This window comes from Sesamum indicum, linkage group LG13, assembly GCF_026168435.1.
Source record: "Sesamum indicum cultivar Baizhima isolate 11 linkage group LG13, ASM2616843v1, whole genome shotgun sequence".
NCBI lineage: Eukaryota > Viridiplantae > Streptophyta > Magnoliopsida > Lamiales > Pedaliaceae > Sesamum > Sesamum indicum.
This window is the reverse complement of record NC_142669.1, coordinates 13,211,473-13,224,241: the sequence shown is the minus strand read 5'-3', so window position 1 is coordinate 13,224,241 and position 12,769 is coordinate 13,211,473. Positions and strand designations below refer to the sequence as shown.

Sequence of the window (12,769 nt, the reverse complement as noted above, 5' to 3'; positions counted from 1 at the left end):
GTAAAATGAGAAATTTAATCCCTTAATTAGAAGGGAAGTAATTTACTACCTTATCTTCTTTAAAACCCTCACAAAATTTCGTGTAGTTCATGTGCTAATTTTTTATTTTTTTTAAAATTTTTAGATATAAAATTATATTTATAGTCTTATTTAAGAACCGTTGAATCTTACTTGAATTAAAAGTTTAAATTTAGCTAGTATATCAATGGCCTACATTTTACTTAATTCAAATAATGGTATATAATTAAAACTATATATATGTATGTAATATATATATATATATATTTGGGGTTCATTATACTTAAACCCCCTCTAAAAATATCAAATTACACTTTTTTTCAAAAAAAGTTTTAAAGTTACACTTACATCTCCTCTGAAAATTCTTTCTTTACACCTGACATCCTTCCATTAGGGTTTGGAGAAAAATGCTAACACTAACAAAACAAATTATATAAATTTTTAATTTTGACCTTCACTTGATGTTTTCATGTATATTTTTATACTTATAAAGAAATAAATATGACATATATATATTTGAAGTGAGGTTATAAGTACAAAAGTATTACACTAGAATGTTAAATGAGAAGTAAAATTTAAAATTTATGTAAATTTTTTATTAACATCAGCATTTCTCGTCGAAATCCTAACGAAAGGGATCAAATGTAAATAATGAACTCTGGGAGGTGGTGTAAGGGTAATTTTGAATTTTATTGAAAGAAAATGTAATTTCGCATTTTTAGAATGAACTTAAGTATAACCACCCTATTTATATATATATATATATATATATATATATCATATAAAAAAACAACCCTATATATATATATATGTAAATTTAATAAAAAAAGTATGGTATATAATATATTTTAAATTATATATATGCACACTTAGAGAGAGATGAAAAAGAAGAAGAAGAAGACGTGAGGGGATCTGGAGGCAGAGGAGCCGCAACGGCAACGGGAGGGGAAGGGGAGAGGCAGCAAAGGAGAGTAGATTGGGTGTAAAAATTTCGATATTATCACCATTTTAATGATATCTTCTACACAACTGAGGGTGGGCTAAAGCTACTGTCCTAGCTCCCAATTTTTCTCCTAATTCGTTAAATTGGTGTTGGGAAGTGAGATGGTGAAAATAAGGGGAAAGGTGAAGTGGTGGATGAGCCGGCGATGGGGCTGGGGAATGGGGTGGTGGGAGCACGACAAGTACAGACCAGGTCTCATGAGATGTTTTCCGCAATGCGGGAAGAGGGCCATCGTGTAGCTAGCAGTTTATTGTAACGACTACTTCTGATAATAACAACACAACAAGATAACTCTCGCCTACACTAGTACAGCGCGCCGTCAGGAATAGCAACATAGGTTGCGACAAAAGCAACAACAACAAGCAAGGTGCAGTAATAAAACAGTAAATTGAATGTAAGATTCAGAATGTGGATTTCATTAAATAGCAAATTGCATATACATTGTATAAAAGATGCTAGTGCAAGGAGATTACCTTGAGGGGGACACTAACATGCAACACTACATCAAACTTCAAGAACTCATTCCCCCCTATAATAGTTTTAAAAGATTTTTTCTATTGACAGCAGTAGATACAAAAAAAGTTGAATATCGCACCTCAGGAGGCATAACATCCCCCTAAGCAAACAAAAGTATTTACAAACGTACTACATGTGGTCGATCGGGTTGAGCGGCTGCATAGCCGACTATGTGTCAAGGGTGCCGAGTGCGCTGGCGGCCCTTGACATTCCTAAGATGGCGACGTCCTTGGCGCATGGGAAGCATGGTGAGCTTTAGCAAGAGGTGAAAATGCCTTAAAGTCCGTCACCCGCTCACAAGTGTCGTCCTCGTTGTTGCATCGCTTCAATTTCACCAAGTACTCCGTATGATTGCACTTTGTTGTACTCGTAACTTGGTGATTCAAGATCGGTTCAGCCACCTTCTCCTTCATCTTCGTCAATTCAAGTTGCAGGCGGCTGGGCTGATTGCGGGCGTCGTTTTGTCTGCTGAATATTTCTTTAACTAGCTCACAATGAAGACGTTGTGAATTTTCCACCAAGAAGGCAACTCTACCTTGTAGACCACCATTCCAATACACTTGATAATATGTAAAGGACCAACATACTTTAGCATCAACCGAGGATCGCTCCCCCTTGATGTCTTCGATAATCCCGGGCTTGGGACCTTCACCATCACAAGGTCTCCCGCTTTGAACTCGATGAAGCAACGATTTTTATCTATATACTTTTTCATCCGCTTCTAAGCTGTCTTCAAACAATTTCTGGCGATGTCAATGTTCTGCTTCCATTTCTGAAAGAAACTTTGAGCGAGAGAGGATCTTAAACCTTGTGGGGAGTCAAGGGTGTGAAGGAGGAGTGGTTGTTGCCCAGTGACAATTTCAAAAGCACTTTGTTGGTGGAAGAGTTCTTTTGGGCATTGAAACACAATTTAGCAACATCCAAGAATTTCACCCAATCCTTCTAAGTACTGTGCACAAAGTATCGAAGGTATTCCTTCAATATGGAATTGAAGCGTTCAGTCTTACCATCAGATTATTTTTTTTATTAGTATACACCTATACATCACGAAAATATTATATATATTATGTATAATTTTATATATAAAGTAATAATTTTTTAAACAAATATTTATATATTATTATCTTATTATTATATATATTTATATAAAAATTATTCTTAAATATCATAAATAATTGCAGGAGTAACATGTGCATTGAACCCTTCTTTTTGAAGGAGTAAATTACTTCATTTAAAAAAATAATAATAATAAGAAATATTTTGTTTTTGTTGTTTTTTTTCATATTGTTGTGTTCTGCGCATTCCCCATATCAATGCTTGTATCTTTTTTCCCTTAAACTAATTATTGATAAAAGTAAAGTTGGATTAATTCTGTCTAACAAGGTATAATTCTACTTCTCGAAAAACAGAGTGTCTCGGACAGTGAAAAGCTAAGAGACTCTTGCTAAGAGAGTAGTTGGAGCATAACCTTAAATAATAATCCTCAAAGACGCAAGGTCAAGAATCTAGAGACTAAGTTAGAATAAACCACTTGCACAAACCACCTCCAAGGAAGTCAGTCTTGAGGCTACGTAGAATCCATATCCTCCAAATAAATGTAGCCTAACATTCTCTTGGTCTCCATCTTCAATCCACTACTTCAAACCCTGAATATCTAATTACTAATAATATTGCTGTACATGGCATGGATTACGACTCAAAGTCTTAAAATGCTTTATTCTGGTTATATCTAATTGTAATGCTTGCGTGATAGTAGCATGAAACAGCAGCAGATTAAAACTCTGTATTTGACGCAAGTCGATCGGATGAATAAAGCTGCCAGGATTGAGATGCTAAAATGCAAAGAGGAGATTATTCCAACCCTCGCTCGGAAGTGAAGATGTTGCAGTAGTCTTCTCTGCTGTTTATGCTCATATTTCAACAACAGCCTTTGCATTCATTCCATCGTGATTCCTGCAGCCTCTCGTCAGCCGTATAGAAGTACCAGATTTGGCTGTTGTAAGGAAAGAAAAAAGGACAATTGAAACCTGCAAAAACGCTTCTCTCTTGCTCTCCCACAAGGTTTGTGTGTGTGGGGGGTGTGTGTCTCACCATTCACATCAACATTTACCATCCACGCATTCAAACTACCCATGAACCTCATGCGATTCATCTTCACACCAATGAATAGAACTGGAAAGGGGAAAATGAGATACCTTGACAACATCTCAATACATAAAACCCTCAGTAACCAGCTCCACTTAGAAGCAACAAATTGCAAGTTCATAATTTTCATACACTCAATCCTCTACTGTTAGAACAGAGAACACAAATCCCAAATATAGATTTCTATTCAAGAAAAAAGGGGTTGAGCGAACATCACACAGAATACTAACAAAACTTCCCAGGCTCGTACCAACCATGACCTATTACCGTGATCTGGATGCAGCTTGTCTGGCTTCATCAGGTGTTGAGGGGAAGAGCTCCACATACCTTGATCCAATCAGCATCTTGTCCTTGGACATGGCTTTCCTAGCCTCTTCAGCTGAAGGAAACTCTACATACGCCTCTCCAGTAGCTTTCCCATCAGAACGGAAAGCAATCTGGATCTTGTCCTCCAACACATGAAAGTCTCCAAAAAATTTTACAATCTCAGATTTTCTGACAGAGTATGGGAGACCACGCATCTTCAAGATCTCTGTATACTCCATTTTATCTTTATCTGGAGACCTCTTACGTCGAGCTGGAGGTGAGGATCCACGATAATCGATGCTACCATAAGCTCCTTCACTCACCTCAGAAGCTATAGCATTATAATACTCCTGCTTTTTGCACCTAAATACTTCCACATATCTCCTTCCCATGTTCTGCCGATCTCTCTGAAGAGCAAGTTCAGCCTGCATATGCCCCGCAAAAACTACAAATGCTTCACCAGAGAATCTCCCATCCTTGTTCACCAAGAAGACATCCACAATGTCCAGCCCCGCAAAGAACTTGAATATGTCAACATCTGTGCAGTTGAAAGGAAGACCCCTTAAACGAACCACAGGAAAGGCAGAAGGCTGATACCTCCTGCCATAGCCATACTGTTGATAACTGCTCGAACTGCTGCTCACTGCGAAGTAGGGATTTGATTCCATCAATCTTGGTCTCTTTGAGCCGATCTCGTACCCGTCCGAAACCCCCCCGCTCCCAAACAATGACCTTCAATTATTCACACCCAAGGAAGGAAAAATCCCCCACTCAACCTTGTTAATAAAGCCAATCCCAACCCATTTTTTGCTCCTATAATCTAATTTTTCTAATTGTATCTGAAGCATTTTTAATATATTTCATGAACCCAATTGAAGATATACATACGTAACACAACCATTAGCAAAAAACAACCGAAAGAAACAAAAAAGGAAAGAAAGAGAAACTACATGCAGCAGGTAGAAACACAATATATTAGATACAAATCGAAGTAACATAGTTAAGGTAGTTAGTTGATTCACTTAAAAGATCAAGTTGGGACAGGATTATATGTTCAATTTCTAACAGCAATGGGGTTCAATGAGATCCATTTCGAATTCTGGAACTGCTAAATGAACAAGGTCTATAAGATATTCAATTAAGTGATGAAATAAAAACGAACAAGTATATACAATGTCTCTCTTCTTGCACACAGCCCTTTAAGTTCAATTCTTTATGCTTCTTAGGTGGATATAGTATCTTTTAAGTTATACGAAGAAAATTTTCCACCAAGCAAATATAAAGAGGAGTTGAAATAGCCAAACTAAATGTTTTTCAAAGCATTTAACCACTTGTCCAAATTTTCATTATTTTCCTTTCTATTTTTTTTTTTTTTCAATTCTTTTCAGTGGCAGGATGAATGAACCATAAGATACTGAATGCGGAGATGCAGAAATAGTTTAACTTGTTAATCATATGGATTTCAAATCATAAAGATTGACACCACATCCAGTAGCTTTCAGACAAAATCACTCTCTCCAAAAAATAGCTAACTAACTAGTCTCACTCAATGATAAAGTGAAGTTAAACGAGAAAGATGGAAAAATATGAACAGTTTGCTAATTAAACAACAAATTTATCCAACTGCTTCCAATAATCATAACCAGTTCATGGACAAACTAACAAATAACAAAAACACTCATATGAACTAATTCTAATCACCATGGATATTGTCAGAAGCTTGCTGACAAGCACATGAGCACTTGGTAGACAAACTTGCAGGAACGGATTTCCACTTTGAATTGGGTACTTTATAATTCACATTTCTTCAGCGCGCTCAAAAGGACTTATGGACATAATCCCAGATTTTGGAAGAACAGGTCAAGGGCACAAATTGTTCACCCTTTTTGGGGGATCAACAAAGAAATTAAACACGTTACAGCCGTTATGTAAATCTAGGCCAATGTAAACCTATAAATCCTGACCTTTTAACACAAAAAGGTACTAAAAGTTCATTATTGTCGGATATAAAAACAGTGTTCAGAAATCAAAACCTCTTTTTGTTAAAACAAATCAAAATTCATTATAGTCGGACACAAAAACAGTGTTCAGAAAATCAAAACCTCTTTTTGTTAACAAATAAAACAAAATCCACGCATCTAATATCCAAAACCATCCTGCACAACCACCCTTAAGTTTCACTCTCTAAAAAACTCCAATAATTGTAGCAAAAACACACAAATCAATCCAACCATCAAATAAAATGCAAATAATCACGACCAAAGGCTACGCCTCCCATTAAAAACTCAAGTTTTATCAAACAACCAAATCCGATTATGAAGAAACCAAGATCACACACCAAAACAAATTGACCAGAAACATGCATATATCGAGGGGGAGAAAAAAAGGGTTTGTTCAACTTACCCTCTGTGCCCGTACATGGCTGCGGCCTGACAATCGTCTCCAATACGCCGTATTTCAAAATCGAAAACCCACTGCGACGAAAGGGCCTCTCTCCGAGAAGGAAAATGAAGAAATGGGAACCCTAGTTAGAAATAGAAATATTACAAACAGAGATAGAGTTTTAATAGTATTATTAAAAATCGATCTCACGAGAACGACATCGTTTGATCCTAGACATTCCTTCTCTTTTCTTTCTTTTTCTTTTTCTTTTTCTGTTTTTTAATTTTAATGAGTTATAATTGTCCATGCTTCTTCATCCAAACGGTGTCGTTTGGTATTTTCTGTTAATAACAATGTAATACCTAACATAGTTATAAATAATTTAAATGGCACTTAACTTTTTAAGTTTCAGCACTACTGTCACTTTTTTACCCAAGTAATATTTTTAGTTTTTTTTTTCATGTAATAATAATCTTACAGTGTCCTCTTTTAAAATTTGATATAGCTACATGTAAATTTATTGTAGTTTAAAAATTTATATTTAGTATCCTTCAAATTTGTTTTCTCCGTTTGCTAAAATTTATTGAATTTGATGATATTAACTAAAAGGATTATTACAGTGCCCTCTCTTAAAATTTGTAGTTACACGTAAACCTCCTGTGGTTTGAAAAAATTATATTCAGTGCCCTTGAGGTTTACACCCGTCTAACAAATATATTCCTCCATTAATCAAAATCTACTAAAAAATTATTGATATTAACAAAATAAATAAACAAAAAATTAATATTTGCCCTCAATTAACTTATTACTAACTTATTCCTAGTCAAACAATTTTTTTTCTCACCAAACTACTCTTATAACGCTAAAAATAGACATCATCACATACATTAATGTGTGAAGATGTATAAGGATAATTTGATTATAAAAAAATTTGTTTGACCTACAATAAATCATCAGGGATAAAGTAATACCAATAATTTGGTGATTAGTTTATAATAGAGAAAAGAAAAAGTTCTCTCTCAAGGGGAGTTTTCATTTTCTCTGTTTCAGAGTTCCACACATGTTTACCTCTTATCTTTAGTCCTTCAATATCTCCAGTCGGGCTTCTGTGAGACCTGTGTTGCTCCTTCCCAGAGATTACGGCAGCCCTAAAGTCTATCTTGGTGACTTGCAAGGCTATTCTTTGGTGCTAGTGCATCAGTAGTATTGTGTTTGTATTGTTCTTCGTGTATCGGTTTGTTGAGTCTACTACTGTATTTTTTTTTTTTTATTCCCTTTGTTGATTCATCTTCCTTCTTTTTTGTTCTTTTGGTGCTTGTGCTTTGGCTTTTGTTAGGTTTTTGGCTCGTCCATTCTCCTTAGTTTGGCTTGGCTCCTTTATTCATCTCAGCCACGGTTGCTTCCCCCTTGTGGCTGCTCGATTATCTTTCAGGCTATAAAGGCTTTCTCAGAGGTTGGGTCAGCAGTTAATACTATCTGAGAGGGATGGGTCAAGGGTTATGGTCCCTAACGGGCTTCGGTCGGTTGACTCGGAGTCACACCTTCTATTCCTAGTTGGCCGATTGCTAGCGTCTAAGCAACCAAAGGTTGAAAGCCTTGGTTTCTTTGATTCGAAGTATGTTAAGCCTGGTAAAGGGGTTGGAGATGCAGAATCTCCATGAAGGGCGCTTTCTGATTCGCTTTAATCATATTATCGATCGAACAGGGTGCTTGAGGGGTGCCCGTGGAGTTTCGAGAAGAACATTTTGATTCTCAGCGGGGTGGGGGCGGATGAGAATCCGATGAACGTGGACCTTAACTGGTGCAATTGCTTTGAGCATGTGCATGATCTCCCTCTAAGCAAGATGACCTTTGAGATTGCGTCACTGGTTAGGAATAAGATAGGGAGATTTCGCAATGTGGAGATGAAGGAATTGGGTAGAACTTAGAGTGCCTCTACGCGGATTAGGGTGGCCCTCAATGTTATGCTCCCGTAGTTTTGAGCACTGTGTATCTGTACTACTCTAGGTGAGGAGCTTGCGGTCTCTTTCACCTATGAGAAATTGCAGAGCTTTTGTTATTTGTGCGGAACGTTAGGTCATAATGGTTTTGTCAACCCAAGCAAGAACACGTTGTATGGCCCATGGTTGCGTGCCTCTCCTCATGAATAGGGTTCGAGTATGTCAAAGGGAAATGCTGGGTTTACTTCCCCGATCTAGGGGTGAAGTCCTACGCCGGCACGTAGTCAAGATGGTTTGAGTTCGTTTAGAGCCTCGAAGGCTGGGCACGGAAAGAATGTGATGAATGAAAGGGGTGGCTTGGACCAACAGAACGTTGGGGATCAGGCTGCTGATGAGGTCCAATCAGTGACCCATTCTCCCATGCAGCCAGGCGGAGACGTCTACTGGTTCATTCCCCCTTGGATAGAGTTGAGTCTCATGTCTCTAAGACTGGGGTTATGGCGCCAGATGGTCAGGGATACGATAAGGTAGTCTTACAGGGGCTATTGCAGGAAACATTATTGCACAATTAAGCCCCGGCTGGAGGATCAGTTCGTCCCAGTGAAGTAGTTGATATGTGGTCGAAGAGGGTATTATCATCAGGAACCATCACAGTTTCTCTCTTCGATCATATCCGAAACACAATCTGCTCTTTTGCCTGGTAGGCTAATCACAGATTATGTCTTAGTTGCTTACGAGATTAATCACTATTTGGCGTATAAGCACTGGGGTTCGGAGCGACACGCAGTCGTTAAGCTAAACCATAGTAAAGCTTACAATTACGTGGAATGGATTTTCCTTGAGAGAGTTCTTGCTAGATTAGGGTTTCATTTGTCTTTTATTCCCTTAGTCATGCTTGTGCTTCCACTTTTTATTATTCGATCATGCTCTCTGGATAGGAATTTAGTTATTTTCATCTCCATCAAGGGGATCCCCTATCCCTGTACCTCTTCTTGTTTTGTGCAGAAGTGCTTAGCAGCCTCATTAGTTCGGTAGAAGCAGCAAGCAAGCTCCTAGGAGTGGCCACTAGACATGGTAGGCCTCGGATTTCTCACATCCTCTGCGCGAATGTTACGCTCATCTTTTGCCAGGCCTCTTCTGAGGCCATGAAATGTATCATATGTATCCTGGGGAGGTTGGAGGAGAATTCTAGTCTCAAGGTCAATCTCGAGAAGTCCTTTGTCATTTTTAGCAGGAATTCCCCTATTCAAGGGCTGGAGGCTCTCGCTTGGAATCATTAAGGTTCATGTGGAGGCTAAGCATGAAAAATACTTGGGCATGCCTGTTGTTGTCGATCGGTCAGTCTAAGAGGGAAGTAGTCATGAATCTCAAAGATAGGGTATGGGCGAGGTTCTAGAGTTGGAAGTGCAAGAACCTATCACAAGCAGAAAAGGCGATTTTGCTCAAATCGGTCATTTTGAGATGCCGACATTTGTGATGAGTTGTTTCCTGGTGCCCAACTCTATCTGCCAAGAGATTGAGGGGATGATGGCCAATTTTTTCTGGGACAATAAAGGAGTATGGAAGATCCATTGGATTGCATGGGACAATATGTGTGTTCGTAAGGAGGAGGGCAGCCTTGGCTTTCGAAAATGGAGTGTTTTTAACCTTGCCATGCTGCAAAACAACTTGGCGGATCATTTCTAATCCAGACAGCTTACTTAGTCATTTGATCAAGCATAAATATTTCCCCACGTCCGATGATATCTATGTTGCATCCGGTCAGGGGTGCTATTTTACTTGGAGGAGTATGTAGGAGGCGCATCTTGTGATCATCTTAGGCTCTCATTGACAGCTTGGCGATAGGAAAAAAGTGCGTATTTGGTTAAAATTGTTGGATTCCTAGCCTATTTCTTTTCGGGTCTTCATTAGCCCTAACAGGTTGTCCCTTGACGTAATTGTGGATGTATTGGCGGAGGAGGGAGGTGAGGTCTGGAATCAGAATCTTGTCCGAATGGTCTTCAGCCACAAGGATGCGGAGATGATTCTAAGCATTCTGTTGGAGGTCGGTCGCCTCGATGTTCTCTAGTGGCATTACAAAAGGCACATGGGCTACTCAGTTAGTAGTGCCTATCACCTTGTGGTTTGAGAGAGTAGCGCACAGGTTACCCCTGGCTCTTTCTCATTGGGTTCATCTAGTTGGAATTTCGTTTAGCAACCAGTAGTTCTACCAAAAGTACGATTATTTACTTGGAAAGTCTGTCGTAACAAATTGCCCATAGCATCTCGTTTGGCGCGATGTGGAGTGTAGACGGGCAGTGACTGTCCATTGCGCTGCCATTATCCCTATTTGGTTTGGGTGTTATCTGTCCTCCCCTGCCAGTCCTTGTCGTGCGATCACAGAAGCCCCAAGAATTGGCTTAGGGGCCTATACAGGAATTTGGATAAGGTAGGATTTTGTTGCACTCTCCTCATTTGTTAGTTCTTGTGGTAGGCTTGCTATAAGTTACTTTTTGAGAATGCTAGTCTCCCAGCTAATAAACTCTTAGAACGTGTCTTGGGCTATGAGCGAGCTTCCTCGATCAGCATTGGGGGGCTGAAGGACAAGAGGCGACAAGACAAGCTCTTCATAGGATCCACAGGGTTGATACCATAGAATAACTTGGTTTTTTGTTCTTGAACCTGTTTGTTTTGCTTTCGTTCTTTGGTTGTTTTAAGTACAACGTTCTTTTTTTTTAGGTTCAGTCGTCGTTTTTGCTCAAAAAATAATAATAATCAAGGATAAATATAAATTTTTATCTTATTTTTTATTTATATAAGCAAATTTGATAAATTTTGACTAATGAAAAGAATTTATTTGTTAGACGGAAAGAAATCTAGAGGATACTAAATGTAGTTTTTCAAACTACAGTGAGTCTACGTGTAATTACACAAACCTTAGGGGAGTAGGGGTAATTATCCCTTAACTAAAATATTTGGATAAAAATTCATATTTTTCTCTGATTGACTTATTACTGATTTATTATAAATCAAATAAATTTTTTTATAACCAAATTATCCTTATATATCTTTACACATTAACGCATGTAATAAGGTATATCTTTACCATTATAAGAATAGTTTAGTCACAAAGAAATTATTTGATATACAATAGATCAGTAATAAATAAATCAAGAATAAATATCAATTTATAGCCAATTATTTTATTGATATCTACAAATTAGATGAATTTTAACTAACAAGAGATCTATTTATTATACAAAAATAAATTCCAAAGGCACTAATTATAATTTTTTAAGTCCCAAGAAATTTACATGTAATCACACAAAACTTGAGGAAAAAAAAATGTAAGTATTCCATTAGCTTAGCATGTGAGTGTTATACTTATTAATTTAAAAAGTTTGAATAATATCCCATGAATGGATGATGGGGGTGAAGTGCACTTAATCCTCTAAAAATTATTCCGCAATGGACGAAAGCCTAACGGAGCAATGCCGCGTGGAGATAGAAGGCCCACGGGTCGTGAACTTCTTTTCCCGGAGAAGAAGCAATGACGGTATCTGGGGAATAAGCATCGGCTAACTCTATGCCAGCAGCCACGGTACAAACAGAGGATGCAAGCGTTATCCAAAATGATTGGGCGTAAGAAGCGTTTGTAGGTGACTTTTTAAGTCCGCCGTCAAATCCCAAGGCTCAACCCTGAATAGGCAGTGAAAACTACCAAGTTGGAGTACCGCACGGGCAGAGGGAATTTGAGACTCGGACTCACTAAAGATTGTTTTAGCTGAAGCCGAGGGATGTAGTTAAATATATCTTGCTCTTTGGTATTAGAAGGCTAGCAAATAATTTTAGGACGCTTCACTTTTCTCTTTCACATTAACTATCAAACTTAATTATGATAGTTATTATCATTTTGTACAATCTTTATTTATCAACATCTATGAAAGAACAAAGTGATTTTTTTTTTTTTTTTTGCTTGCATTTATTAATTGAATTTTGAATGATTTACAATTAATATTTCTATTTTTATTTAATTATTGATTAATTATCTACACTATTATAAGTATAGTACTGATTTTTAAACATTCAAATTTCATCTGTTAATAATTCTAACATTTTTAATAAATTTGCTAAAATATCTCTCAAACTTTCTCAAGCCACTATCCTATAATTAATAACTAATTTATCAATAAAAATATTAATTTATATTAAATTTTTTTATTAATATCAACAGATTCAATAAATTTTAACTATAATTTTATATAATTAGATCAAATCTCAATAAAAAAACAGTAAAGATGCTACGAGAATTAAATAAATAATTTTAGAGTGTACAATCATCCACCTAAATTATTGTAGGGAAAGGAGAGGGGCATTAGCCTATGAAAAGCAAGAGCAGCTAAAAAGCAAGAAACCCATCCACTATGTGACAGGTGGAATTCGGTGAAAAGTTAACTCTTCCCACCCCCCACCCACCCTC

General features: G+C 37.4%; 1 protein-coding gene across 1 annotated transcript; it reads right to left on the bottom strand.

The window, feature by feature from the left end:
- Positions 1–3,704: 3,704 nt before the first annotated feature.
- Positions 3,705–6,544, bottom strand: LOC105176010 (RNA-binding (RRM/RBD/RNP motifs) family protein). The gene is made up of 2 exons (XM_011098677.3): positions 6,392–6,544; positions 3,705–4,720 (listed from the first exon to the last, which is right to left on the bottom strand). Exons 1-2 carry the CDS (start codon positions 6,406–6,408, stop codon positions 3,946–3,948), a joined length of 792 nt encoding a protein of 263 aa, XP_011096979.1. The 5' UTR covers positions 6,409–6,544; the 3' UTR covers positions 3,705–3,945.
- Positions 6,545–12,769: the final 6,225 nt, after the last annotated feature.